Below are 14,137 nucleotides of genomic sequence, written 5' to 3' on the forward strand. Positions count from 1 at the left end.
CTGGGATCGTCCTATCGGGAAAGGATGAAGAGGCTGGGACTCTCTTCGCTTGACTTAATTGAGGTCTTTAAAATTATTAAGGGTTTTGATAGAGTAGATCGAGTGAGTGTTTTCACTTGGTGGGGAAGAGCATAACAATATAAGATCATCACCAATAAATCAAATAGGGAATTCAGAAGAAACTTCTTTAGCCAGAGGGTGGTGAGAATGTGGAACTCTCTACCACAGGGAGTAGTTGAGGCAAATAATATAGATGCATTTAAGGGGAGGCTACATAAGCATATGAGGGAGAAGGGAATGCTGACAGAATTAGATGAGGAAAGATGGGAGGATGCTTAAGTGGAGCATACATGCCGGCATGGACTGGTTGGACCAAATAGCCTATTTCTGTGCTGTATATCCTATGTAATCCTCTCCTTTCATTTTCATTATTTTCATTTAAGCAAGAGAAATAACAAAGAAAAGGAATCAACAATTGGAACAAATTAGAAAGAGCAACATGAAATGATCATAGTCTAGAAAGGATAGCAGAAGAAGCTACTGTAGTTTCACATTTTGATATTTCAAAATATATGCAAAATAACAATTTCGTTTAGAGGAAGCTCTGAGAGAAGCAAGGCCACAGAATGGATGGGATACTTCAATGTGCACCACCATGAGAGACTTGAAAAAGGGACCTGACTGTCTCCTGAAGTGTATCGTGGCAGGTTGGGCGTGGGTCAGATGATGAAACTAACATGAGGAAGTAACCTTCTTGACTTCATGCTCACCAAACTACCTATCATGGACACATCCGTACACGATCTTATTGGCAAGTGATCATCACACAGTCCTTGTGAAGATCAAGTGTCATCTTCACCTTGAAAGCATCTTCTGTCGTGTGCCACAGCTACCTATGCTAAATGGGTCAGACTAAGGATAGATTTGGCAGCTCAAAACGAGGCATCCATGAGTTGCTGCTGTGGGCCATCACCAGCAGGAAAATTGTGTACTACCACAATCTGACCTCATGACCCATGATCCTTCACTCCATGATCACTATTAAGATAGGAGACTAATCCTTGTTCAATGCGGAGTGTAGAAGAGGGTGTCAGGAACCGTACCAGCGATTACCTTCGAATGAGGTGTGAAACTAATGAAGAGGCTCCACAGGGCTACCTGCATGCTAAATGCCAAAAATAGTATGCTATAGCCAGAGCTAAGTGGACCTACAATGAACAGATTAGAGCAAAGTTCTGTAGCCCTACACATCCAATCGAGATTGTTCGTGGAAAACTAGGTAACTAACAGGAGGAGGCTCTATGGACTTCCCATCCTCTACTGTGGTGGAGCCCAGAACATGAATGCAACAGATAAGGCTGAAGTGTTGGAAAGCTTCTTCAATCAGAAGTGCCAAGTTGATGATCCTTCTCATTCTCTTCCATATAATATACTGTTATGGTTGTGAGCTTGGTTAAGTTGCATTTCCTTTATCCACCATGAACACTTGAGCAGTGCTCTGAGTGGGATCACCATCAGCTTTTAAATGAATTTGCAGATAGCAGCCTGGAATTTTCCTTAGTTATAGAGAAACTGAAACACTGCAACTTTAAACGTGCATTTGCAGTCAAATATGCTGAGCCATATGTATAGTATGTGATTTTGGATCTGAAATTCCCCATGTGGTGTGATCCAAATCTGATCAGCTGATCTTTCTTTGCTCGACATTTTCGTATGTTGTTTAGGGACAAATGGAGAGACTGGAGAAGCTGGGGTTGTTTTCCTTGGAGCAGAGAAGGTTAAGAGGGGATTTGATAGAGGTGTTCAAAATCATGAATGGTTTTCCAATGAGAGGCTGTTTCTTGTGGCAGAAGGGTTGGTAACCTGTAAGATCTCTAAATCTCTGGCATTAAATTGACAGCGAGACTGATCCTTTTAAAACAATTCGGAATAGTTTATTAAACACACACACATGCACATTTATCAGCAGTTGTCAGCTATCCTACAGATCTACTTAGTTACAACAGATACAATGTTCCCATAATGATTTATAAAAAGCTATACGTCACCTTTCCTCTGGCTGGCTGGCTGAGCACACTGCCTGCTGTTTCGGCTGGTTTCAGCGGACGGTTTGCCGTGTGCTCAGGAGAGAAGAGAGAGAGAGAAGTCTTTGGCTTGAGTTCTTCTACCTCTCAAAGCCATTGTTGCTCAGAAAGCCCTAGGATTGGATCTTGGTTCCAGGGCAGTTCCTTATTAGCTCACCTCCCACGTGTCTGTCTGGAGGACCGGCGCATTCCTTGATTAAGTCAATGGCTTTCCAATACACATCTTTAAGCTCTGTCCCGCCAGAAGACAATATACACACAGAACATGCTGGAAGCCTGTGAGCATCCATTTTCTCTTTCAAAATTGTCTTTTCATATAATCTCATTTTTAACATTTATACATATACAGAATTAATTTTATCATTTACAAACACTTATTCTTACAAACTAGAGGACACAGATTTAAGGATACATCTATTTGTACTGCCAAAATGGCCGCCTTGCCTATTGCTGATTGGTCCCCTTGGAGGATAAGCCACACCTTGAAGTTTCTCCTGGAATGTGTAACTGGGACCGCCCAGCCCAAGTTTTGACTGTCTTTCCAATTTTTAATTCGATCCATTTTGACTTCAGAAGCCACCAAGTTCCAGCCAAAGGCCATTACCCCAGCGTAAGTGCTGCATACACCAGCTGAAGTCCTTTACACTAGCGCAAGTGCTACCTCCCTAGCCTAAGTCCCTTACCCCAGCGTAAGTGCATCCCTCCCCCAGCCAAAGCCCCTTACCCAAGTGCATGACTTTATCCCCCCCCGTCCCCCCGACCATAGATGGGCATTGCGTGCGGATTGTTAACAGGTTTATTGGGTATGAAGTGAATAGTGGCAGCGTCTTGACTTCCGGATTTCATCCACTCTAACGTTGTCCCATGTAACACGCACGAGCTTTCAGAGAAATCGGGTGTGGGTGTCAAGGGGGTTGGCAGAACATGATCCGTCTTCCCTGAGTCCCCTCGCTCCTCTCCGATTTCTCCCCTCCCAAATCCATATGTCTCTCTTTCCTCTCTCTCTCTTCCCCCCCCCCCCCCCCCACCCTGTCGCGCGCTCTCTCTCTTTTCCCCCTCCCAAGCTCTTTCTCTCCCCCTCTCAAGCTCTCTCTCGCTTCTCTTTCCCCCCTCCCCAACTCTCTCTCTCTCTCTCTTTCCCCCCCCCCCCCCTCCCTCTGTCCCATCTCTCTCTCGCTCTCTCTCTCTTTCTCTGCCCCCTGCCCTCCCCCAGGCTCTCTCACTCCCCGCCGATACCACTACAGCTCAATGGAAGGCTCGGGGTCCGGTCGGAGGTTCTGGGCTTGCGGCTCGGCAGGAGGCTTCAGAATTAACATGTTTGGGGCCCCCGGTTCCGATTTGAGGTGGGAGGCATCGGGGGCGACGTCTCAAGAGGATGCAGAAGGGCGGTACAAATAGTCAGTCCCCAGATTTAAGGTGATTCGCAAAAGAATCCAGTCGACAGAAAGCAGGAAACTATAGGCCAGTTATCCTAACATCTGTCAGTGGGGAACATGCTGGAATCCATTATTAAGCAAGCAGTAGTAGGACATTTAGAAAATCATAATACAATCAAGCAGAGTTAACATGGTTTTATGAAAGGGAAATCATGTTTGAATAATTTATTAGAATTCTTTGAAGCTGTAAGGATTAGGGTGGATAAAGGGGAACCGGTAGCTGTAGTGTATTTGGATTTCCAAAAGGCATTCGATAAGATGCCACATCAAAAGTTATTACACAAGATAAGAGCTCATGGTGTTGGGGTAACATATTAGCACGGATAGAGGATTGGCTAACTGCAGAAAACAGAGAGTCGGGATAAATGGGTCATTTTCAGGTTGACGAACTATAACTAGTAGTGTGCCACAGGGATCAGTGCGGGGGCCTCAACTATTTACAATCTATATTAATGACTCGGATGAAGGGATCGAGTGTATTGTAGCCAAATTTGCTGACGATACAAAGATAGGTGGGAAAGCAAGTTGTGAGGAGGACGCAAAGGGATATAGATAGGTTAAATGATTGAGCAAAAATTTGACAGATGGAGTATACTGTGGTAGGAAGAATAGGGAAAAGCAACATATTATTTAAACGGAGAGAGACTACAAAATGTTGCGGTACAGAGCGATCATGTTGTCCTCGTACATGAAACACAAAAGGTTAGCATGCAGGTACAGCAAGTAATTAGGAAGGCAAATGGAATGTTGGCCTTTATTGCAAGAGGGATGGAGTATAAAAGTAGGGAAGTCCTACAACTGTACAGGGCGTTGGTGAGACCACACTACTGCGTACAGTTTTGGTCTCCTTATTTAAGGAGGGATATGCTTGCATTGGAGGCAGTTCATAGAAGGCTCACTAGATTGATTCCTGGGATGAAAGGGTTGTCTTGTGAGGAAAGGTTAGGCTTGTACTCATTAGAGTTTAGAAGAATGAGAAGTGATCTTATTGATCTTATTGAGCATGGTGGATAAAGGTGTACCGATGGATGTGGTGTATTTAGATTTCCAAAAGGCATTCGATAAGGTGCCACACAAAAGGTTACTGCAGAAGATAAAGGTACGCGGAGTCAGAGGAAATGTATTAGCATGGATAGAGAATTGGCTGGCGAACAGAAAGCAGAGAGTCGGGATAAATGGGTCCTTTTCCGGTTGGAAATCAGTGGTTAGTGGTGTGCCACAGGGATCAGTGCTGGGACCACAACTGTTTACAATATACATAGATGACCTAGAAGAGGGGACAGAGTGTAGTGCAACAAAATTTGCAGATGCCGCAAAAATTAGTGGGAAAGCGGGTTGTGTAGAGGACTCAGAGAGGCTGCAAGGAGATTTGGATAGGTTAAGCGAATGGGCTAAGGTTTGGCAGATGGAATACAATGTCGGAAAGTGTGAGGTCATCCACCTTGGGAAAAAAAACAGTAAAAGGGAATATTATTTGAATGAGGAGAAATTACAACATGCTGTGGTGCAGAGGGACCTGGGGGTCCTTGTGCATGTTAGTTTGCAGGTGCAGCAGGTAATCAGGAAGGCAAATGGAATGTTGGCCTTCATTGCGAAAGGGAGTACAAAAGCAGGGAGGTCTTGCTGCAACTGTATAAGGTATTGGTAAGGCCGCACCTGGAGTACTGCGTGCCATTTTGGTCACCTTACTTAAGGAAGGATATACTAGCTTTGGAAGGGGTACAGAGACGATTCATTAGGCTGATTCCAGAAATGAGGGGGTTACCTTATGATGATAGATTGAGTAGACTGGATCTTTAATCCTTGGAGTTCAGAAGGATGAGGGGTGATCTTATAGAAACATTTAAAATCATGAAAGGGATAGACAAGATAGAGGCAGAGAGGTTGTTTCTATTGGTAGGGGAGACTAGAACTAGGGGGCACAGCCTCAAAATACGGAGGAGCCAATTTAAAACCGAGTTGAGAAAGAATTTCTTCTCCCAGAGGGTTGTGAATCTGTGGAATTCTCTGCCCAAGGAAGCAGTTGAGGCTAGCTCATTGAATGTTTTCAAGTCAAAGATAGATAGATTTTTAAGCAATAAGGGAATTAAGGGTTACGGGGAGAGGGCGGGTAAGTGGAGCTGAGTCCACGACCAGATCAGCCATGATCTTATTGAATGGCAGAGCAGGCTCGAGGGGCTAGATGGCCTACTCCTGTTCCTAATTCTTATGTTCTTATATTCTTATGAAACATACAAGATTCTGATGGGGCTTGAAAGGTAGATGCTGAGAGGATGTTTCCCCTCGTGGAGGAATCTAGAACTAGGGGGCATAGTTTCAGAATAAGGCAGAGATGAGGAAGAATTTCTTCTCTGAGGGTCGTGAATCTTTGGAATTCTCTACCCCAGTTATCTGAATATATTCAAGGCTGCGATAGATAGATTCTTGAACTAAAATGGAGTCGAAGGTTTTGGAAAACAGGCAGGAAAGTGGAGTTGAGTCCAAGATCAGATCAGCCATGATCTTATTGAATGGCGGAGCAGGCTTAAGGGGCCATGTGGCCTGCTCCTACTCCTAGTTCTTACGTTCTTATAATCAGAGGTGACATGGGGAATCTTTTTTTTATACAGTGAGTTGTTGTGATCTGGAGTGCACTTCCTGGAAGGATGGTGGAAGCAAATTTAATCGTAACATTCAAAGGAGAATTGGATATATACTTAAAGGGAAAACATTTACAGAGCTATGAGGAAAGGGGAGTGGGGTTAATTGGATAGCTCTATGAAAGAGAACGCACAGGTCGAATGGCCTCTTTTTTTTTTTATTCGTTCCTGGGATGTGGGTGTTGCTGACAAGGCCAGCATTTACTGCCCATTCCTAATTGCCCTCGAGAAGGTGATGGTGAGCCGCTGCCTTGAACTGCTGCAGTCCTTGTGATGAAGACACTCCCACAGTGCTGTTAAGAAGGGAGCTCAGGATTTTGATCCAGCAACGATGGAACGGCAATATGTTTCCAAGTCAGGATGGTTTGTAACTTGGAGCGGGACTTGAGGTGGTGGTGTTCCCATGCGCCTGCTGCCCTTGTCCTTCTAGGTACAGGTTGGACCTCTGTGGTCCCGTACCCTCAGGACCTAATCGGTGCCAAAACAGAGAATTTTCCGAATCACGGGAGCTCACGCCTAGCCTAGTCTAACCGGTACCTGTTGACAGCGTCTGGGTGGCTCCCTCAGCACCCACGCACACACTCACTGACTGACAACCGCTCCAGCCAATTGCCGCACACACTCACTGACTGACAGCTACTCCCAGCAATGGTTAACGCGCTGGTTTGGTGCTTTTTTTAAAAAAGTGTTTCCAGATAACGACTAAATGCTGCGCAGTGGCTTTCTGCGCAGAACGCTTATGTGTCGTTGCCCACAACCGTGTATAAACCCTTCTCTCCCTCAGGCCCAACTAATACCAAACCACAGATATTTCCGGACCAGAGAGTCCCAGACCAGAGAGGTCCAACCTGCAGTAAGGGTCGCAGGTTTGGGAGGTGCTGCCAAAGTAGCCTTGGCGAGTTTGTGCCCTGCATCTTGTAGATGGTACACTGCAGCCATGGTGCACCAGTGGTGCAGGAAGTGAATGTTTAAGGTGGTGGATGGGGTGCCAATCAAGCGTGCTGCTTTGTCATGGATGGTGTCAAGCTTCGAGTGTTGTTGGAGCTGCACTCATCTAGGCAAGTGGAGAGTATTCCATCACACTCCTGACTTGTGCCTTGTAGATGGTGGATAGGCTTTGGGGAGTCAGGAGGTGGGACACTCGTTGCAGAATACCCAGCCTCTGACCTGCTCTTGTAGCTACAGTATTTATGTGGTTGGTCCAGTTAAGTTTCTTGTCAGTGGTGACCCCTAGGATGTTGATGGTGGGGGACTTGGCGATGGTAATGACGTTGTATGTCATGGGGCGGTGGTTAGAATCTCACTTGTTGGAGATAATCATTGCCTGTCACTTGTGTGGCGCGAATGTTACTTGCCACTTATCAGCCCAAGTCTGAATGTCATCTAGGTCTTGTTGCATGCGGGCATGTCTGCTTCATGATCTGTGACAATACAATCATCAGCGTATACCCACTTCTGACCTTGTGATGGAGAGGAGATCATTGACGAAGCAGCTGAAGATGGTTGGGCCTCGGAAACTGCCCTGAGGAACTCCTGCAGTGATGTCCTGGGGCTGAGATGATTGACCTCCAAAAACCACAACTATTTTACTTCATGCGGTATTGCTCCAGCCATTAACTTCAATTTTACTAGGGCTCCTTGATGCCATACTCGGTCAAATACTGCCTTGATGTCAAGGGTAGTCACTCTTACCTCACCTCTGGAATTCAGCATTTTGTGCTGTATCGTTCTATGAATTTGTGATTGGCGCTAGATTGTATGTGTGCTAAATAGAAGTCATTTGGAACCTATGTCTTTTAATTTATGGACCAACAGTTGTGGCATTGCAGTCATAATATGACATATTCATTATCTTATTTTAAAAGATGTGGTTATCTTGAAAAGTTTACTTGTATGCTCATGAAAACATTTAAAATGCTTTTTTAGTTTAAATAGCTAATTATTACATGCATCTTTTGTTTAGACACTGATGAAAACTGTACATCATGGATCAAGGAGGTGGAGGACTTGAGTTACATTCACAGGAGTCAAAAGTCTCTCATGCTATGATTATGCAGGACTTTGGTAAGTAGTTTACTTATTTTGAAATTTATAGTGCAAGAGTCAAGTTGTTAGCTTTATATAGTATAATTCAATACTTATCAATATATTTAAGTAGAGATTTAAAGGAGAGTTCTAAAGTAATAGCATTTGGGACTGATCCACCAACTTGAGCCTGATCTTTCGCTGACATCAGGGAAGGTACTAGCCTGACAACTGGGCAGATTTGGGAAATAATAAAAGTGGGCTATTGCATGCTTGGACCAGGAAGAATGTGGATCCATGTTTAATTTAATGGCAGCCAACTCCAACATATATCAGTTATATATTTCACTTATCCAGGTGAGCGATTGAATATGATTATATAATTCCAGGTGAATTGTATATTTAGTGAGTTAAAATTACATGTTGTTTCATTGAATTAACCAGTTCTTTCAGATTTTCTTTCAGCAAGTATATATGGGCACTTACTCAGCTCATTTGAAAGCTAGTAATAATGGCCAAATTTATAGTTCAGTCTTTGTTTTGCTATTTTAATATTATCACGTGTGTGTGTGTGTATGTGTGGATATGAACTATGCATCCACCATGCCTCATATAATTTGACCCCAGAACAAAGACGATCAGTAAAAAGATTTGAATTAACAGAAAACGTTACTAACTGGCACAATCCTAATCTAATGTTTGTGTTGCAGTGACTGGAATGGCTGGTGCAGCCCACATTGATGGAGATCACATTGTTGTATCTGTGCCTGATGCAGTGCTGGTCTCTGATGTCACTGGGGAAGAAGTTACACTGGAACATGGTCTCACAACTAATATTCATGAAGTGGTGCAGGGTCCAGATATTATTGCTGAAAGTGATGTTACCGAAGGAGTGATTGTCTCGGATTCAGTACTGGAGACTGATGTTACCATTGAAGAAGACTTGAACACCAGTTCGGTTCCGGACCATGTTCTGGCTTCAGATCTTATAACTGAGACTGTTGGTGTTCCGGATCAAGTACTAGTGTCGGACCTTGTTTCAGTGCAGGATGAGGAACATTTTGAACACGTGGTCCAGGATTCAGTTACAGATGTCCTCTCTCCTGGGATGGTCTCAGAAGAAGTTATGGAAGTAGATGCTGTGTCAGAGACTGTAATTCAAAACCATGATTTAGTAGTTCAAAATCAAGAGACTGTTTCTGGCCCAACCATGACTATTGAAGCCCAGGTCGATGGAAAAGATGCATCTGAGGATTTCTTAATGATATCCTGTAAGTAGAAAGTAAGAATGTGGCTTTTGTGTTTATATTATTGCTGGGAACTGGAATTTTGTATTTGTAATTTTATGCCCATCAGGCTACTGTAGAAACTTTTCACAAAAAATGAAGGTATGCTGTACCAAGTTTCTGATAATGGGCAATGTAGGAGTAAGTTACAACATTTATATAGGCAAGAAGTTTAGATGATGAATTAAACCATGAGGGCCAACCCTGAAAACTGCCATTACTATATCGCGTTAAGTTGTATCAGTTTTTATCCTTATCTTATAGCTACTGTTTTAGGCATTTTATTCTTATCAAATTTTGTGGTTTAGTATTTTGTATGTGGAAAAATATATAAGCTAGTACTACATTTTCTACTTATACAGGAATATAAAAATATACAGGCCGGAAAAGACCATTATGCTCCTTCTGTGTCATATCATATCCCACAATACCACTCTATAAATTTTTTTCTCTCCACAGACTTATCCAGCTTTCTCTTGAATTTGCCCCATTGTCTTTCTTGACAGTCTGTTCCATACATTTACCACCCTCTGCTTAAAGTAGTTGAATCTAAACTGTCTTTTCACCCTCCCTCTTCTAAGTTTAAAGTTTTATGCCCTCTTGTAGAATTTGTGACTGTACGGACTTTTATCTTGTCATTGGCCTTTAGGATCTTGAATACTTCCCTTAGATCATCCCCTGAGCCTAATGTTTTCCATTGTAAAAAATCCCAGCTTCTGCAGCCTATCCTCAAAACTCTGGTGCCTTAATGCAGCTATCTGTTTAATTGCACCATCTCCAGTGTCTGGATAATTTTGTTATAATGGTGACCAGAATTGTACACAATACTTCACGTGCGAGGTGGGGCTGGGCCAGTGCACTGTACAAGCTCCGAATCACTGCAGGTGATTCATGCTGTACTCCTTTGGCTGCAGAGCCCAAGATCCTATTGAAGTCTTTACCTGTGCCACCCATTGTCTTGATGGCTTCATCGATCTATCCATCAGTACACCCAAATCCCTCTCCTGTGTGGTGTCCTGTAGAATAATATAATTTAACTTGTATTGCCACTGTTAATTATCCTTTCCCAAAATATGAGCTTTGTATTTATTCACATTAAATGACATGTCACTCACTAGCCCAGCTTCCCAATTTATCCACGACCTTTTGTGCTTGACCAGCCGGCAGATTGTCGTTTGTAGTCTCTTAGTTTGTTATGAAGTAAACTTGGACACTTTTGTTTCTATCTCCACTACCAAGTGATTTAGGTACAATATAAACAGCAATGACCTCAGCACTGTAGCTAGTTGCCAGTTTCCATGCTGATCCAGCTCCACAAACAACCACCTTTTGCTGTCTCTGTTGGAACCAATTTTCAATCCATTTCAGAAGCACTTCACCTATACCCTCCAACCTTTTGCCACAAGAGATTGGTCCTTTTGCTAAAATCTAAGTAAGCACCTTGTCCATGAGGTTTGTTATCTCCTCCAAGAACTTTGAGGATTGCTTTGAAGGTTGAGGTTAAGGCACATTGGCCCCAAGTTTCCACATGATTTGCTCCTGATTTTTAGGAGCAACTGATGGAGAACGGAGTATCTTAGAAATCGGAATTCTCCACATTTAAGTTTTCTGCAGTTCTAGTCAGGTAGAACAGTTTCACTTTTGAACAGAATTTTTTTTTCAAAAGGGAGCGTGTCCGGCCACTGACGCCTGATTTGAAAGTTTCCACAGTGAAAACGTACTCCAAACTAACTTAGAATGGAGCAAGTGAAGATTTTTGTAGGCTTGAAAAAACCTTGTCTACACATTAAAAAATCAGGCGCAGGTTACAAATTAGGCGTCGGGAACGAGGTGGGGGGGAGGGAAGTCATTAAATTCTACAATAAATCCTTAGTTATACTTATACAAATATTATACAAATAAATCCAACCTGAATAAAAATTTATAAGCAAAGAAAAACCATGTTCCTACCTGTGTGAAAGTGCTTCAGGCAGGCCTTTCAGGCAGCGGTTTGCCGTCGGGACCGACCGACGGCAGGAGGAGGGAGGGAGAAAGCTGCAAGAAGCCTCAGTACTTGAGGCAGCCGTTTGCCGTCGGGTCCAACGGACGGCAGGGGGAGAAAGCTGCAAGAAGCCTCAGTGCTGATCATGGAAGGGCAATGTGGTTTTATTAAAAAATGTTTAAAAACTGAACAGCTACAAAGAATTTGAATAGTCTCAAACAAGTGCATGTGTCCCGTTTATCACAGTCTATCTTTAATTACAGAATGCACTCCCTCAACCTCACACACAGAAATATCAAGAAAATTAAAATGCAAGCCTTTGCAACGGTTCAATAAACAAATTTTCGCTTTTTCTGCAGCACTTTTTAAAATGGCCGAGTGCCTATGTTTACTTCAGACTGCGCGTGCGCGAACGCTCCAACGCGCGCACACAGGGTTGCCGGCACGAAAAAAATTCATTTAAATTGTACCCGCCCCCTCCTATTTATAAAATCAGCGCGAGTGGTAGGCTTCGCCCCCTGTGCGCCGCACCAAGCAGACATCGAGCTGCAAAGCACTCGAGAATAGCGCGTTTTTTTTCAGGCGCTGTTTTCGGTGCGAAAAACGGGCGCCCAGCTCGGAGGGGCGCCTGTTTTGCCGCGTGTGGAAACTTGGGGCCATTGAATCTGACCTTGTCTGTAAGTGATTGATAGTAACAGTATGCTTTGTTTGATTTTTTTTCTGTCTCTTTCCCTTTTTCCTCTTATCATTTTGTTTCTCTGTGTGCATTTCTTTCATCCATCCCTCATCTTTTTCTTGCCCTCTTACCAATTTCAGCAATAAATTACAAAAAAACAAGTTTTGGTAATCACATTATGAGCACGACTTGCTTCTGTAATGCATTCCAGAATTCCAGCACTTGTTTATCTGTCACTGTAATTTATGCTGAGGACAAATCATTCATGCAAAATTATAGAACAAGGAGTACATAATGAACTTTGTGTACTGAATTTCATAAAGGCTTTATAACTAATTTCACATTTATTTTAAAATTAACTTGGTCTTGACAAGTTTATAATTACGTAAACAAGTTAAAAGTACAAATTTTTATGATTGGATTTCAGGGAGAGATCAGTGGCTAGATAATGAAACACATTGTGTCATAATTTTGCCTGTATCCTTATTTTGAAAATGGTTTGCGTATAATATAGCAGTTTAGCCATTTTAATTATATATAGACTTATAAGTGGACAACTGGAAGGAAGTTTTATTGAAATTCTTGAGCAAGACCTCTGCAGCTGATGAAATGATGGTAGTGTTCCAGTTTCTGAATGAACTTTGTTAGTGATCAAAATAGATTAGGGTGTAATCCCAGATCAGTAAATTTGCCTTTACTTTGCCCAAACAATATGCCTCGATTTTAGAACAGAACACTAATGCAATATTTTCCTTGCCATCTAAGCTATCCTGTGGCCATACCCACTAGGAATGTGGTTCATACTACGCAAACTCATTTCAAATAGAACCCTTAATCCCAGTAGAGAGAGGAGATTTTCATCCTTTAAGTCTGGAGAGGCACAGAACCCAACTTTAAAAAGTGGAAGAGTATTTGCTAACCTGCACCACCCAGACCCTGTTCTGTGCTTTTGATTTAACCCCTGAGCATTAATTATAAGGATTACTATAAGCATGGTGAGCTCTATGGTCATGCAAAGTGATTCCACTTCTCTTCAGAGATGTTTAGTCATAATAATGAAAATCACTTTAGTAGTGTTAAAAAATTTGAGCTGCAGAAACTGGAATTCATAGTTTTTTGTCAATAGCTGTACAAGTAGTGCAGCGGGATTGGAAAATTGACCTTTTGCTTCTCTGGGCTTGATTTAAATTCAATTCAAGTTGATTAGATTAATTTACTCACTCTCTGGTCGCCATTAAAAACATAAATGAAACTGATTTGAATTGTAAAAAATCATATTCTTTGTGTTTCGGAGAACTGCCTGGTGGGGGGGTGGTCTTGACACGCCAACCTGGCTGAATATTTTGAGGAGGTTACTAGTCTGGTTGATGAAGGTAGCCTGGTTGGCTTAGTATACTTGGATTTTCAAAAAAGGTTTTGACAAGGTACCATGCAATAGATTAATTTATAAAATAAAGTCCTTTTGGGATTAGCGGGCAGATCCTGGGGTAGGTAAGGAATTGGTTGCAGTCTTGTAAGAAGAGGGTTGGTGTTACGGTTCTGCATGGAGATTGGTTACGTGTGGAGTCCTGTAGCGATTGGTTTAGGGGCTGTAGTTCTTTACTATATTAATGATGTGGATAAAGGCATTGGAGGAACTGTCTGCATGTTCACAGATAACAAAGATTTGTGCCGGTGTTAGAACCTTGGACGAACAAAATAAAGACTACAGTCCTATCTAGATGCAATGGTGAAATGGGCTTGTGTCTGGCAGATGATTTAATATAGATAAATGTAACATTATGTACATGATTTGGGCCTGACACCAACCGAGTATATATTGTACAGGGACTTGAACCATTTTAGTTAGTATATAAATGTTCGAAGTAATTATTTGTACTACACTTTTCTTTGACAGGCAGGCATCCATCCAGCCCCCCCGCACTGCACTCTTTTGACAGACATGCGACAATCCCCATCCCTGTCAAGCTCTGCGTGCCCTCCCGGCCTGAATCATTCCATGCACGTGGT

General features: G+C 42.7%; 1 protein-coding gene across 4 annotated transcripts in view; it reads left to right on the forward strand.

The window, feature by feature from the left end:
* Positions 1-14,137, forward strand: part of znf711 (zinc finger protein 711) — a 78,366-nt gene that overhangs the window by 33,105 nt on the left and 31,124 nt on the right. For 3 of the 4 annotated variants that reach the window (XM_070883034.1, XM_070883032.1, XM_070883030.1), the window contains 2 exons: positions 8,123-8,223; positions 8,895-9,455. In XM_070883034.1, coding sequence (XP_070739135.1) covers positions 8,145-8,223; positions 8,895-9,455 — 640 coding nt within the window. In that variant the 5' untranslated portion in view covers positions 8,123-8,144. Of the gene's footprint in view, positions 64-8,122; positions 8,224-8,894; positions 9,456-14,137 lie in introns of all 4 variants that reach the window. The other variant, XM_070883033.1, reaches the window with a different exon arrangement.

Source organism: Pristiophorus japonicus, chromosome 6, assembly GCF_044704955.1.
Source record: "Pristiophorus japonicus isolate sPriJap1 chromosome 6, sPriJap1.hap1, whole genome shotgun sequence".
Classification (NCBI taxonomy): Eukaryota; Metazoa; Chordata; class Chondrichthyes; family Pristiophoridae; genus Pristiophorus; species Pristiophorus japonicus.